Here is a 14,509-nt window from a genome sequence, read left to right as displayed (position 1 = left end):
CAGGTTTTTGTCATGTAAAAAAAAAAAAACTATCAAAAAGAATAATTTCAGAATTTTTTCCACCATTGATGACACCCATAATATGCACAATTCAATTGAAAACTATACTGAAATGTTTTCGGGTGGAAAAAGAAAAATAAAGAACTAAAATAAATATGCACACCCCTGAACTACCGTAATACTTTGTTGAAATAATCTTTGACTTTATGACAGCATTCAGTCTTTCTGGGTCAGAATCTTATCAGTATGGCGCATCGAGGATTGGTAGTCTTTGTCCTCTCATCCTCGCAGTAGCTCCAAATCTGTTAGATTTTAATTTGCATGCCAATCTGGGCCATTCCAAAGCTGTGATCTTCTGGCGAATTCATTCTTGTGTTGATTTGGAGGTATGATTGGTATCGTTCCCTTTCATTTTTAGCAGAGGCCTGAAGGTTTTGTTGCAAAATTGACAGCTATTTGGAACTGTTCATAATTCTCTTCACCTTATTATTATTATTATTTACTATTATAGCGCCATTTATTCCATGGAGCTTTACATGTGCGGAGGGGTATACATAATAAAACAAGTACAATAATCTTGAACAATACAAGTCACAACTGGTACAGGAGGAGAGAGGACCCTGCCCAGGAAGGCTCACAATCTACAAGGGATGGGTGAGAATACAGTAGGTGAGGATAGAGCTGGGCGTGCAGCGGTTTGGTCAATCGGTGGTTACTGCAGGTTGTAGGCTTGTCGGAAGAGGTGGGTCTTCAGGTTCTTTTTGAAGGGATCCTTGACTAAAACCGCAGTTCCAGCTGCTGAAAAACAGCTTTAAAGCATAATACAGCCTCCATCATGCTTCACTGTGGGTTAGTTATGTTGTTCTTTGGGTGATGTGCAGTTTTGGCTTTGCAGCAAACATACCTTTTGGAATTATGGCCAAAAATTTCAACATTTGTCTCATAAGACCTTAGCGCATTTTCCCACATGCTTTTAGCAGACTTGATCTAGGCTTTGGCAAAACACAGCCAGTCTTGGATTTTTTTTCTTTGTAAGAAAATGCTTCCGTCTTGCCACCTTACCCCACAAGCCAGACATATAAAGAATGCAGCAGATTGGTGTCACATGCACAACCAGTACTTGCCAGGAATTCCTGCAGCTCCTTTATTGTTTCTGTAGGCCTTTTGGAGCCCCCCGGACCAATTTTCTTAATGTTTTCTCATCAATTTTGAGGGACAAGCTACATTTAAAGGGAACCTGTCACCAGGTTTGGCCGATACGAGTTGCACGCACCCGCTTTCAGGGCTTATATACAGCATTTTATAATGCTGTATATCAGCCCCCCAACCTGACCTATAAGAGAAGAAAAATAACTTTTATTATACTCACCTGGGGGGGCGGTCTGATCCGATGGGTGTCGCTGGTCTTGGTCCGGCGCCTCCCCGTCCTCCTGCTTGCTTCATGTGGATGACACGTCCCGGCGTCATCCACACAGGCTCCCCGGAATCGCGCTCCTGCGGGTAGAACGAAGTCCTGCAGTACGCAGGCGCTGGGCTTCTCTGACCTTTCCTGGCAACAATGCGCCGGACCAAGACCAGTGACGCCTATCGGACTGGACCGCCCCCAGAAGAGCATAATAGTTATTTTTCTTCTCGTGTGGGTCCGGCTGGGGGCTGATACACAGCATTATAAAATGCCAAATTTAACCGCTGATACGCAGCAGATAAGGGTACTTATTCCTCAGCGCCACTTTTTAACGGAAAATGAAATGATGATTCTTGGTATGATTTTTTTTTTTTTATGACAGCCTGGCATTTTAGCAAGAGTGTGTAGGCTTTTTATATCCAGTATATGTATTTCCACGTTCATTACTTTTATGTGTATAAATTAATATAAAAGCTGTAAGTCTTCTATTTACATGTGCGTCACAAGTCTCTGACATAGGTCCCATTGAGGTTTTAATCACTTTGTACGAATTCTATCATTTTTATGACAAACCCCTTTTGTCAGTCGGTTCCATTGATAAAAGTTTACGTCCCTCACCGTGACTGGCTTCCATTATAAACTGCCCTTAATAGAGCCTATGGCAGATGTGTTTTATGTAGGAGATTGCTCTCTATACACAAACTAACCTCTTCATTTATTCATTCTCCTAGGTAAACCGGAGCCATTGGTGTTTCACATTCCCCAATCATTCTTTGATGCCCTGTCACAGAGACTGTCCATGGGGAATGTGAGGATGCGCCTTCCCAACTGCACTACAGGTACGGTCATATAATGTGCCCATGTCGCCCCGCACTGCCGCACCTAATTATGGGCACAGAGCCTTATATGTCACGGTAACATTGCACATTCACCTGATGGAGAATAAAGAGCCAATCCTTTTCTGTCATATCTCCCACGGTATAGCCTCCACTGGCGTACAGGAGCTTGTCTTCATATTATCACCTCTTCCCTTGTGCCACTTCAGGTCATCTATCCACCCATTCATGTAAATGTGTATCAGTGTCTGCATCTCAGATTTTTGCTCTGTTCAGATGAGAAGACTTTGTGAAGATGTGCAGACAAAATCTGTAGATGCGTGACATGTATGAGCATGTGTGACATGTATAAGCATGTGTGACATGTATGAGCTCTGCACGTCTCTGCTTACGTCAGACGTGGCCACAAAAATTGCATCAAATGGTGTAAAGTTGCTGAGTGACCTTTTTATCAAGTGCCAGGTGTCTTCTTTCCCATAAATATACTTCGGTATCTGGGTATATAATGACTTTTACATTTTAATCATTTAGGTTTTATTAGTAAACGTAAAAAAAATGGCTTGAAGTTCCAGACAGAAAAGGGGATATTAAAGAGTAAATTTGCAGTACCTGCTATGTAAAGAATGGTCTGAGCTGATGCATTGAATGTCTGTGTTTTTCAGCCTTCGTAAGAAAAGACGCCCTTCCTTTGGGAACTTTCTCCAAGTACACCTGGCACATCACTAACATTTTACATGTTAAACAGATCTTTGACACACCAGAGGTGGGAAATTGTGCCTTTTTACAGCTGCCTATGTTAGGACAATGGGGACTCTGTAGATATTGTGATTTGGGGTCTTTATTTCAGCTGCCTGCATTCCTTTGAACATGCCTATTTTCTCTCTTCATGAGCGTCTGTGCTCTTCTAAAATCATACTTGCCCATCACAATAAACCTATCCCCACTTCTGTACCCCTCCATTTTGGCAGCATGCCGTTCATAACTGCAGCTGCATCCCCCTCCTCCTTGTCTACTACCTCAGGCGCATTATCAATGCATGATAATCGAGAGTGAACCGTGCTAAAAACTCTGGTTTCACTATTATCTTGCCGTGTAAACAGGCTGCCGATCACCCAATGAATGTTTGTTAATCGAGTGAAATGATCTTATGCAAAGTAAAAGATCATCATCCTCGGCAGCTCTTCTGTGTAAACAGGACTTACGCTGTTGAGAACAACGGCAGCCTATGCATTGTTTGCTTTGATCTGCTTGTGTAAACCAAAGGGTTCATACCGATCAGCGGTCATATCGTGCCGCCGGTCGTTCTATGTAAACTTACTCTTACTGACTGACGAGGTTTATCAACAATTACACAGAACTTGCAGGCATAAAAAGATGAAACGGAGAGTTCTGCAAGAGGGGATGACGTAACCTCCCCCTTATGACGAATGTTAAAATTAAGTGTTATGTATTTTTTTTCTAATTGATTGGCATGTTAGAGGCAGAACACAAATGTCTCCCAAGAAAATGTGGTCCCTTGCAAAGCTGGAACCAAGTTTATCTTTATTATGAGTAGTATACGTGGCCATTACCTTTTTATATAACCTTTAACTGGAAAAATTGTATGCACTTTTTAATATTATTTTGATCTCTAACATAAGTCAGGCAAGGTTCACATTTGCATTGAACGTTCTGCTATAAGATGGGTAATTACTCTGACACGCTTATTATTTATTTATATGGCACCATTGATTCCATGGTGGTGTACATGAGAAGGGGGTTACATACAAATTACAGATATCATGTACAGTAAGCAAACTAACAATTACAGACTGATACAGAGGGGCGAGAACCCTGCCCTGGAGACAATAGGTTGAGGGTTGCAGGAGCCCCGGTGTTGGTGAGGCGGTAGCTTCGGTAGTAGTGAGGAGGCAGCAGGGTCAGTGCAGGCTGTAAGCTTTCCTGAAGAGATGGGTTTTCAGGTTCTGTCTGAAGAATCCAAATGTGGTTGATAGTCGGACGTGTTGGGGCAAAGAATTCCAAAGGATGGGGGATATTCGGGAGAAGTCTTGGAGGTGGTTGGGTGAGGAGAGAATAAGTGTGGAGGAGAGAAGGAGGTCTTGGGAGGACCGGAGATTACGTGAGGGAAGATATCGAAAAATCAGTTCAGAGATATATGGAGGAGACAGGTTGTGGATGGCTTTGTAGGTCAGTATTGGATACGCTGAGGGAATGGGAGCCAGTGAAGAGATTTGCAGAGGGGAAGCGGAGGAGTAGCAAGGAGAGAGATGAATTAGTCGGGCAGCAGAGTTAAGGATGGACTGGAGAGGTGCAAGGGTGTTAGCAGGGAAGCCACAGAAAAGGATGTTGCAGTAGTCAAGGCGGGAGATGATGAGGGCATGCACAAGAATTTTAGTAGATTGACGGTTGAGGAAAGGACTGATTCTGGAGATATTTTTGAGCTGGAGGCGACAGGAGGTGGAAAGAGCTTGGATGTGCGGTTTGAAGGACAGGGCAGAGTCGAGGGTTACTCCGAGGCAGCGGACTTCCGGGACGGGGAAAGCGTGATGTCCTTTACTGCGATAGATAGGTCAGGTAAGGAAGATCTATGAAATGGAGGAAAGATGATGAGTTCAGATTTGTCTACATTGAGTTTGAGGAAGCGAGAGGAGAAGAAGGAGGATATGGCTGATAGACACTCTGGGATTCTGGACAACAAAGAGGTGACGTCTGGGCCAGAAAGGTAGATCTGAGTGTCATCAGCCTAAAAGTGGTACTGGAATCCATGGGACTTTATGAGTTGTCCCAGACCGAGTGTATAGATTGAGAAGAGTAGGGGTCCTAGAACAGAGCCTTGGGGGACTCCAACAGAGAGAGGGTGGGATGAGGAGGTCATGTAGGAGTGGCAGACGCTGAATGTGCGGTTGGAAAGGTATGAGGAGATCCAGGATAGGGCGAGGTCTTTGATGCCAAAGGAGGAGAGGATCTGTAGTAGGAGGCAGTGGTCCACTGCGTCGAAATCAAGAGGACAGGTCTAGGAAGATGAGTACAGAGTATTGTCCGTTAGCTTTGGCTGTAAGTGGGTTGTTAGTAATTTTGGTCAGGGCTGTCTCAGTTGAGTGATGGGGGCGGAAACCAGATTGCAGATTGTCAAAGAGCAAGTTAGATGAGAGGTGGGAGGAAAGTTCAGAGTGGACGTGCTGTTCCAGGAGTTTGGAAGCGAATGGGAGCAGTGATATTGGGCGATAGCTGGACATAGCTTTTGGATCGAGGGTTGGCTTTTTTAAGGATAGGCGTGATTGTGGCATGTTTGAAAGCAGAAGGGAAGGTGCCAGAAGTTAGTGATAGGTTGAAGAGGTGGGTTAGTGATGGGATAAGAGTGGTGGTGAGGTTGGGGAGGAGGTGGGATGGGGTAGAGCGCAAAGATGGTGAGGTGCGATTTGGAGAGGAGACAATTAAACCACCCTTCAGTGATGTTGGATAGGGAGGTTATGGGTTTGGGCATTGGTCTGGCATACAAAGGGGTTGTGGTGGTTGAACAGTGAAGACTTGCCTTGTTTGGTCGATCTTATTTTTAAAGTGTGTGGCAAAGTCCTCAGCAGAGATGCTAATGTGCTTTCCGTACCAAAAGAGAGTACGTTTGGCTGCTATACGTCAGTATTACACAGCACTAATGGATTTTTTTTTTCTCCTGCTCAGATGCCACTAGAAATTACCCGAAGTTTTGTCCAGAATAGAGATGGGACATTCGATTTATTTAAATGCCCGAAGGTGGAAGTGGAAAACATAGCAGAAACCTATGGAAGACTGGAAAAACAGCCTATACGCCCTCTGGAACTGAAAACCTTCCTGAAAGTTGGTATGTTCTGTGCATAATTAACTCTCTAACTCCACAGGATGTAATAGTACGTCCTTGGGAGGCTGTGGGTGTATGGCGCAGGCTCAGAAACTGTGCCCGCTCCATATAGTGCCGGCTGGTAGGACCTGTGCCCGATCCATACGTGGCTGCTGGCACCTACCGCTAGCTCCAATCTCTGCTGTTTAACCATTTAAATGCCATTGTCTATCCCTGTCGGTGACATTCACGTGGTGCCGATGGGCTACCATAGCAGCTGGGGCCTACTGAAAACACCTATCATTGCCATCTTGGTCCTCGTATGAAATGTCATATTTGCACTATATACTGTAATACTGTATATACTAAGGTATACAGAGGAAATAAAATTAAAAAATAAACCAGTTTCAATTCTTCTTTGACTATTTTCCTCCCATTTATTTTAAAACCCATAACTTTTTATTTTTTCCGTCGACATAGCTGTAGGAGAGCTTATTTTTGAGGGCCGAATTGTACATTTGAATGACTCCATTCTTTTACATTATCATATGTTGAGTAATGGAGGGAAAAAACCTTCCAAGTGGGGCGAAATTGGTGAAAAGCATGCAATGCTGACATTTGTTTTTTGGGGGTTTAGTTCTTACAACATTCATTGAGTGGTAAAAATGACCTGTAAACCCAATTATCCATGTCAGTATGATCGTGGCAATGCCAAACTTCCACCTTTTATTTTTCACCACTTAAATAAAAAAATAATAATAATAATTTAGAAGTTTGCAAAGGAAAAAATAAAAATGTTTTTGCCGCCATTGTCTGAGACTCGTAACGTTTGTTACATTTCCATCAATGGAACTGTATGAAAGCAAAGTACATTTTCATGGATACCATTTTTTAGGTACATGCAACATTTCTCTCATTTTCGTGTTTTTTTCTTTTTACAAAAACACAATTCTGTGGTTGTTGTTTTTTTTATTTGTTTTTGTTGCTGCATGTACTGATTGGGTTAATTAATTTTATATTTTGATAAACCGTACTTTTACTAACGCTGTGATACCACAAATGTGTATTTTTTTCATTATTTTTAATTATGGAAAAATGGTCACCATTGGGAACCATCACTTGATCACATTGGCTGTGACATCATTTAAATGTTTCTGATGGTGCATTTAAATGGTTATTACCTGCGGCAGCTGGAACTCTGCTCCAGCCACTGCTGTTAAAGATAGGTGCCAGCTATTTAATATTAAACATTTTTGTGTATGTATGTATATACCAATTTACTTGATAGGGTTAATTCCAAGGCTTTTAACATTCTTTATTTTGCAGGTAACACGTCCCCAGATCAGAAGGAGCCCACCCCATTCACTATTGAGTGGATCCCAGATATTCTTCCTCTGTCCAAGATCGGAGAGCTGCGCATTAAATTTGAATATGGCCACCATCGAAACGGTCCATTGCCTGAATTCACTGATCCCGCTCCCCACGCCCTGGAGCACACCCTAGAGATCACACCTTTGACCACCATTACCTTTGATTAATAGTTCTGTACAGTAGGAAGTAGCAGGATGAGTGCGCTGCATCTGCCATCTTGGTGGTTTGTTGCTGCCAAAGGAGGAGCGCTTCATCCAGTGACACAAATTCAGGACCATGAACTTTTCTTGTGCATTAATATGCAGAGTTTCTCTTTTTTAATGTTATTTGCTGCTACGGTACACTCGCTGTCTTTTGTGTGTATTTAAGTCGAGCATCCTTCTTGTCTTCATAAAACAGCCAATATTATTCTGAAGAAACAAGTCTGGACTGAAATGGGGTTCAGATCGTCACTATGAATTTTTTGAGAAGCCGTATTTTAAAGATTAATTTTTGAAAAAATAATTGTTCCAAGTTTTTATGGGCCTTCCATCCATAGCCGTGACACAGGAGCCTTGTCTTTCAAATCACCACTCCAGCGTTTTGTGGATTTTTGTTTTCTTCTTCGCCTCATTGGGGGACACAGGACCTTGGGTTTATGCTGCTGCGTTTCCCAATGAATGGCTCGGAGAAAAGGATTTTATGGTGAGTACACAAAAATCTCTGTTTCTCCTTCGCCTCATTGGGGGACACAGCAGCATAAACCCATGGTCCTGTGTCCCCCAATGAGTGGCTCGGAGAAAAGGATTTTACGGTGAGTACACAAAAATCCCTGTTTCTCCATCATACATGACGGCACCACGAGAGAGGGGATGCGCCCATCAAGGACAGGAAACCTTCAAGATAAAAGGGGCGGCTCCTCTCTCCACATCAGTTGGTTTCCTGTCCTTGACGGGGAACTTTAAAGCTGAAGACTTCTGATGAAGACAGAAGAGGATGCCTGGGTCGGGTGGATTTGGGCAGGCGCTGGTCTGCTGCACCCGTCACCAGGTACCGGTAGTCGCCTCGGGGGTCAAGTATTCCATGTTCCCCCCCCCCCCCCTGAGCGAAGCATGGCCACAAACCGTGAGGCAATGCCTGGGTAGAAAATTATCCCCGGGGGCCGCAGATATCGTTTCCCCCCTGTTGATTAAAAATCCTGCTGTCCTCGTGGGTCACTACATGGTGCCCCCCCTGTTGACTAAAGGTGGCCATGCAGCCCGTAAGGCACATCTGTGCCTGGGCTGAGTAAGTCTCCTCGGAGCTTGGGGGCCTCCCTGTCGAGAATTAAGAGCAGGTCTCCCCCCTCCCTCCTTCCTTCCTGGTCGGTACCTGAGAAGTATGGAGCAGTGTCTGGCAGCGTTGAGGGGATGCTGAGAGTAAGTGCCGCTCTGCCTTCCTGACATCCGTGGAGTGGACACTCCCGGCGCTGTAAGCCTCCCTCCAACCGGCGCCAGGTACCCGGAAATGGAGGTAAGCGCGTGCGCACAATACCTGGCGGCAGCACTCGGAATGTTTGATGCGGGCAGGGGGGCCAGAAACTTCGGGCGCATCGGAAGTAAAGGCCGGGTGCGCGCCTGGAAGTAATGGGCGCTGAAAGAGCGTGCACCGGAAATAATTTCCGTGTGCATCGGAAATAATGGCCGTGTGCATGTGCAGGACCCGGCGGCAGCACTCGGACAGGGTCACAGCACATCTCAGAGAAAAAGACACTCTGATAATACCCTACTTAGATGACTTCCTGATAGTGGGGAAAAACTTTTCTCACTGTCAGGAGCAGGTCAGAATAGTGATGGACACTCTACAGACACTAGGATGGCAACTGAACCTCAAGAAATCCAAACTAGAGCCAGCAATGGTCCAGAATTTCCTAGGGATCACAGTAGACTTCGTGGCGCAGGAGTGTCACCTCCCAGAGGAAAAAATCCAACAAATGATTATGACGACATTAAAAGAAACGAGAGATGACTTTAAGAAGAGCCATGTCGGTGTTGGGGTCCCTAGCCTCCTGCATACCGGCAGTAAAATGGGCCCAGTTCCATGCAAGAGAACTGCAATGGTGTGTGCTGCGGAACGACCTGGAACTTCAGGGGCAGCTAGAGCAGAAGCTCATTCTCCCAATCTCTGTACTCCAGTCTATCAGATGGTGGTTACAGATAGTCATCTCCGAGAGGAGTTCCCTGGACATACACAGCCTCCAAAGTAATCACAACGGATGCCAGTCCATGGGGATGGGGAGCTCACTCAGACACACTATGGGTCCAACACCCCTGGGCTCAAGAGGAGAAAAATCTATCCTTAAACGAGTGGGAACTCCTAGCAATCGAAAAAGCGCTAAGGAGGTTACTTCCATACTTGACAGGACACCATGTGAGAGTCCTATCAGACAATCGAACAGCGGTCGCATACGTAAACCGCCACGGGGGCACCCGTTCTTGGTCACTGATGCACATAACCAAAAGACTCATGACACTAGCCGAAAGGCATTTCCTTTCATTATCGGCCCTGCATATTCGAGGTGTGGACAACATAAAGGCAGACATTCTAAGCAGGAACCACTTAAGGCAAGGGGAATGGTCCCTAAAAAAGGAAATTTTTCAACGGATAGTACACATGTGGGGAAGACCCAGTGTAGATCTCTTTGCCTCAAAAGCAGGCCGTTGGCAGTAGATGCCTTCAGCATAGAATGGACGTCGGGACTCTTGTATGCCTTCCCACCGATATGTCTAATTCCAGCAGTTCTGAAGAAGATCAGGGAGGACAAGGCTAGAGTGATTGTAATAGCTCCCTTCTGGCCGAAAAGACCATGGTTTTACTGGCTGAGAGTGATGTCAGTGACGGACCCGTGGGTACTCTCGGAAGACCAGGACCTTCTAACACAGGGTCCCTTCAACCACCCGCAGAATTCCGGGCTACATTTGACAGCCTGGCATTTGAACGGTCGTTGTTAGAGAAAGAAGGGTTCTCAGCTGGTTTAATATCAACCTTGCTCAGTAGCAGAAAACCAGTAACGACCAAGATCTATGGGAGAATATGGAAGAAATTCCTGTCCAGCTCAGGGCCAATACGGGAAGGGGAGGTCCCGATAGTGGCAATACTGAAGTTCCTGCAAAAGGGCTTAGATCTGGGATTAGCTTGTTAGTACCCTCAAAGTACACATTTCAGCTTTAGCAGCCTTATTCAACTGTGACCTGGCAAGCAATAGATGGGTGATGAGCTTTATCCGAGCCTGTAGTAGAGCTGACTCTGTCCCATCCCCTACTCCTCCACCATGAGATCTAAATTTAGTATTGACAGCTTTGACAGAAAGCCCCTTTGAGCCGTTAAATACAACCTCAGATAAAGTACTAACATTAAAAACAGCTTTGTTAGTGGCACTTACATCGGCCCGTAGGGTTGGGGATTTACACGCGTTGTCAGCTGACCCCCCTTACACACAAATTAAGGACGATAGGGTTGTAATAAAATGAGATCTGGCATATCTCCCCAAAGTGGTATCGAGATTCCATAGGGTTCAGGATATAACCCTACCCTCTTTCTGTCCCAATCCTAGTAACAAGAAAGAGGAGAGACTCCATTGCCTAGATGTCAGAAGATGTATCCTACAGTATTTAGAGATGACAAAATCCTGGAGGAAACAGAGGGCTTTATTTGTTTCGTTCCAGAGGTCAAGTAAGGGCCTTAAAGCCTCAAAACAAACTATCGCTAGATGGGTGAGAGGCCATTATTCTAGCGTATAGTAGTGCAGGCAGGGTTGTTCCACAGGGTCTGAAAGCCCACTCCACGAGGGCCATAGCGACGTCGTGGGCGGAGAGAGCAGATGCTGCCATCGACCAAATCTGTAAGGCGGCCACTTGGTCCTCTCCGTCTACATTTTTTAAACATTATAGGCTAGACCTATCTGCTACCTCTGATCTCACATTTGGGAGAAGAGTGTTACAAGCAGTGATCCCTCGCTAAAAGAGAATACAAATCTCTGTAACTCTCTCGTGGTGCCGTCATGTATGATGGAAAAACACGGGTATTACATACCTGGCAATGTGTTTTATCATGAGACATGACGGCACCCTTATATTCCCACCCTTTTGATCACGTCATTAGTTGGGTGCATTATTAGCATTTTTGTATTATACACTTCCTTGGGTGTCGGTGAATAGAACCGTATAGGATGTATTATTTATGTGTACACTAACCGACGGAGTTCCTCTCGTACTCTGTAAAACAACTGATGTGGAGAGAGGAGCCGGCCCTTTTATCTTGAAGGTTTCCTGTCCTTGATGGGCGGATCCCCTCTCTCGTGGTGCCGTCATGTCTCATGAAAAAACACATTACCAGGTATGTAATACCCGTATTTTTTCAGCACTGAAGTAGTGCTTCTAATCTGAGGTCCTTGACCCAGTCTAAAGAATACAAATTTCAAAAAACTGACCGTCACATCCAAACATAGAATAAGTGTGAACAAGTGCTGAACCTAGAGTCACCAACTCATATAAAGTCAAATAAATAAGGCATCACACTGCGGCGCTAAAACATGCAAACATGAAAATTGAACTGCATTACTGCACTAGAAATATGAAAAAATGAGAGCCTTTAGCGCATAAATTGGCCAACTTATTTGTACCTGGTAGCCACATTAGGGCATCTCTCTTATACCAGGTCCTACACTTGCCTTTCCTCGCTGAGAATAAACGTCCTCATCTGAATGGGTACCTACGAAACAGACTAAATTTCTCTCTCTGTGGAGGGGTAATGGACCTGCTACGATTAAAACACCTGTGGCTAGGCTGGAGTCACACTAGAGCGTAATACGGACGAGTGCTATGCGATAAAAAAATTGCATAGCACTCGGACCAATTTTAATCTATGGGACAGGCGTAATTTTCTCGGCCGTATTATATTTGCGTCCGAAATCGCAGCATGCTGCAATTGTCACCGTATTACGCTCGAAATACGCCAATGCAAGTCTATGGGTGCGAGAAAAACTTGCACACCACACGGGCCATCAGTGTGTGTATATATATATATATATATATATATATATATATATATATATATATATATATATTTCATACAGAGCAGAATATCCGATAATTCAATTGTTTGGTTCTGTAAAATCATTGCAGATCCCAACAGGATATGACACCTGGTTTACATACAGTAAGTTAGTTTTTTATATGTCCCTAACTAATAATGTTAGTAGTGTGTGTTTGTAAAATTTTGGAGCTGTAGGTGTTAAAGGATTTATTCAGGGAAAATACTGGCGTGGGCTACCGCGCAATTTTCTCCACCAGTGAGAATGAGGGACATTTATAAATCTAACAGATATGCAATGGTTTACTGTATGTAAACCATGTCTCATATCCTGTCGGGTCGGCAATTGAATTACCGGCTATTCTGCTATCTAGCTCTGGGCTGATTAAATAAGCTCTTTTTCACTACTAACGGTGTGCTGCCTCCATCTTTTCTTTTTTATAATTGAGGTTTGGTATTTGCCTGGGGGGCTCTGCACCCGGACTTTTTTTTTCTTTGTGCTGCTCTAATTCTCTTTTTTTCTGTATGAAATATATATATAATGTCACTGATTATATATGTTTTTACAAATATTTGAGGCCATGGATCCATTATATGTCCATTTTGCAAGCCGGCGAGAAGATCTCGCCATACGGATGACAAACGGATACTTTTTTGAGAAAAAAAATTGCATCCTCGGATTGCACACAGATGACGGCTGCAATTCTCAGCCGTAAAAAACGGACCGTATTTTTATACATTATGTGTGTCGCCGGCCTAACACTCCCACCCACCCCCACTGTTTTCACCTTTTATCAGTGCCGTCTTGTGACCACAACTTTTTGACCATCCATCAGTCTTGAGTAACTGTCACAAACTCATTACAAGTCTATGATGGTCAGATGAGGCTCTCATAGACTTGCATTGAAAAGTGACCTTCGGCTCACCTAGCAAACACTGGAGCCCTACAGCAGATCACAAACTGCTGGAGACCAATAATGGGAGCGGTGAAGGTAGAAGGTGAAGACAGCTTCTGGTAAGTATGAGAGTTGAGGCAGGGACATTAGATTAGAGCATGAACCTAAGATTAAAAGCACCACTCCAGCGTCAACGTAAAAAAATACACTGGAGTGGTGCTTTAATGTGGCCACATTGGTAGAGGGTTGACAGGGACCATCCGCTGATATTGAATATAAGATGGCAAATGATCACCATGAAGTGTTTCTTCCAGTGAAACCTTTTTATAGATTTCCCATCTGTTATTTTATCTGCCTGCCTGTGTAACCCATTTTTTTTAATCCCACGTGTATATAGTTAATATATATCGGGCAGTCACAGGCGATCATGTACGGAAGAATTGTAACCGTTAAATTAATCAGACAAAGGAGCACAAAATTCCTGTGAAGACTAAAAATGAGAATCTTAAACACCATAAACTAAAATGAGCAAAAATCCCAAGATCTCGCTCCTATTGTTTGCTTTATTTTAGTGATCCGCGTAGTCATTGTGCTAAGCAAAAGTTGTGTGTGCCACTTTAAGTGACGGACTGAACTGCAATACCAGACAATTACCATGAACAAGAATGGTGCTGTTTCTGGAAGAAAGGCGCTTCAAGTGACATGTCAGAGAACAGTTTTTTTTAAGGTAAGTACATTTAGAGGGGAACATAACTTTAATAGATGCCACCTAGATACTACTTGGCACTCAATGCTGGAAGTGAAAAGACATCTAGTAATACCATGTTTCAGGGAAGTAACCAAAGCACTTATGTGTCGCCTGCTGAGTTGGAGCCACGGCCTTTGGTGTAGATTGTAAGTAACACGGACAGATGGAGCTGGTGCAGCAGATTAGAGGAGTTGTTGAGCTGGTGTGATGGCATAGCAAAACTGAGCAGCTAAGTTATAGAAATGGGAGATGTAATGTAGCCTGGATTAGATTAGTGCAGTTATTAAAGTGGAGACCGATGTAGTGAAGCTGGAACTGTGGTGGCAGATGTAGCAGAACTAGATCAATACTGGAGACCGAACGCCAAGTAGCGACAGGATGCCGTCTGCC

General features: G+C 44.1%; 1 protein-coding gene across 1 annotated transcript in view; it reads left to right on the top strand.

Moving 5' to 3' along the window:
* Positions 1-7,848, top strand: part of C4H2orf42 (chromosome 4 C2orf42 homolog) — a 48,602-nt gene extending 40,754 nt beyond the window's left edge. The window contains exons 6-9 of the mRNA XM_069766539.1: positions 2,137-2,244; positions 2,904-3,004; positions 5,920-6,079; positions 7,382-7,848. Coding sequence (XP_069622640.1) covers positions 2,137-2,244; positions 2,904-3,004; positions 5,920-6,079; positions 7,382-7,593 — 581 coding nt within the window. The 3' untranslated portion in view covers positions 7,594-7,848. The remainder of the gene's footprint in view (positions 1-2,136; positions 2,245-2,903; positions 3,005-5,919; positions 6,080-7,381) is intronic.
* The last annotated feature ends 6,661 nt before the right edge of the window (positions 7,849-14,509 follow it).

This window comes from Ranitomeya imitator, chromosome 4, assembly GCF_032444005.1.
Source record: "Ranitomeya imitator isolate aRanImi1 chromosome 4, aRanImi1.pri, whole genome shotgun sequence".
Classification (NCBI taxonomy): domain Eukaryota; kingdom Metazoa; phylum Chordata; class Amphibia; order Anura; family Dendrobatidae; genus Ranitomeya; species Ranitomeya imitator.
The sequence above is the reverse complement of the archived record's forward strand: the minus strand, read 5'-3'. Positions and strand labels throughout refer to the sequence as shown.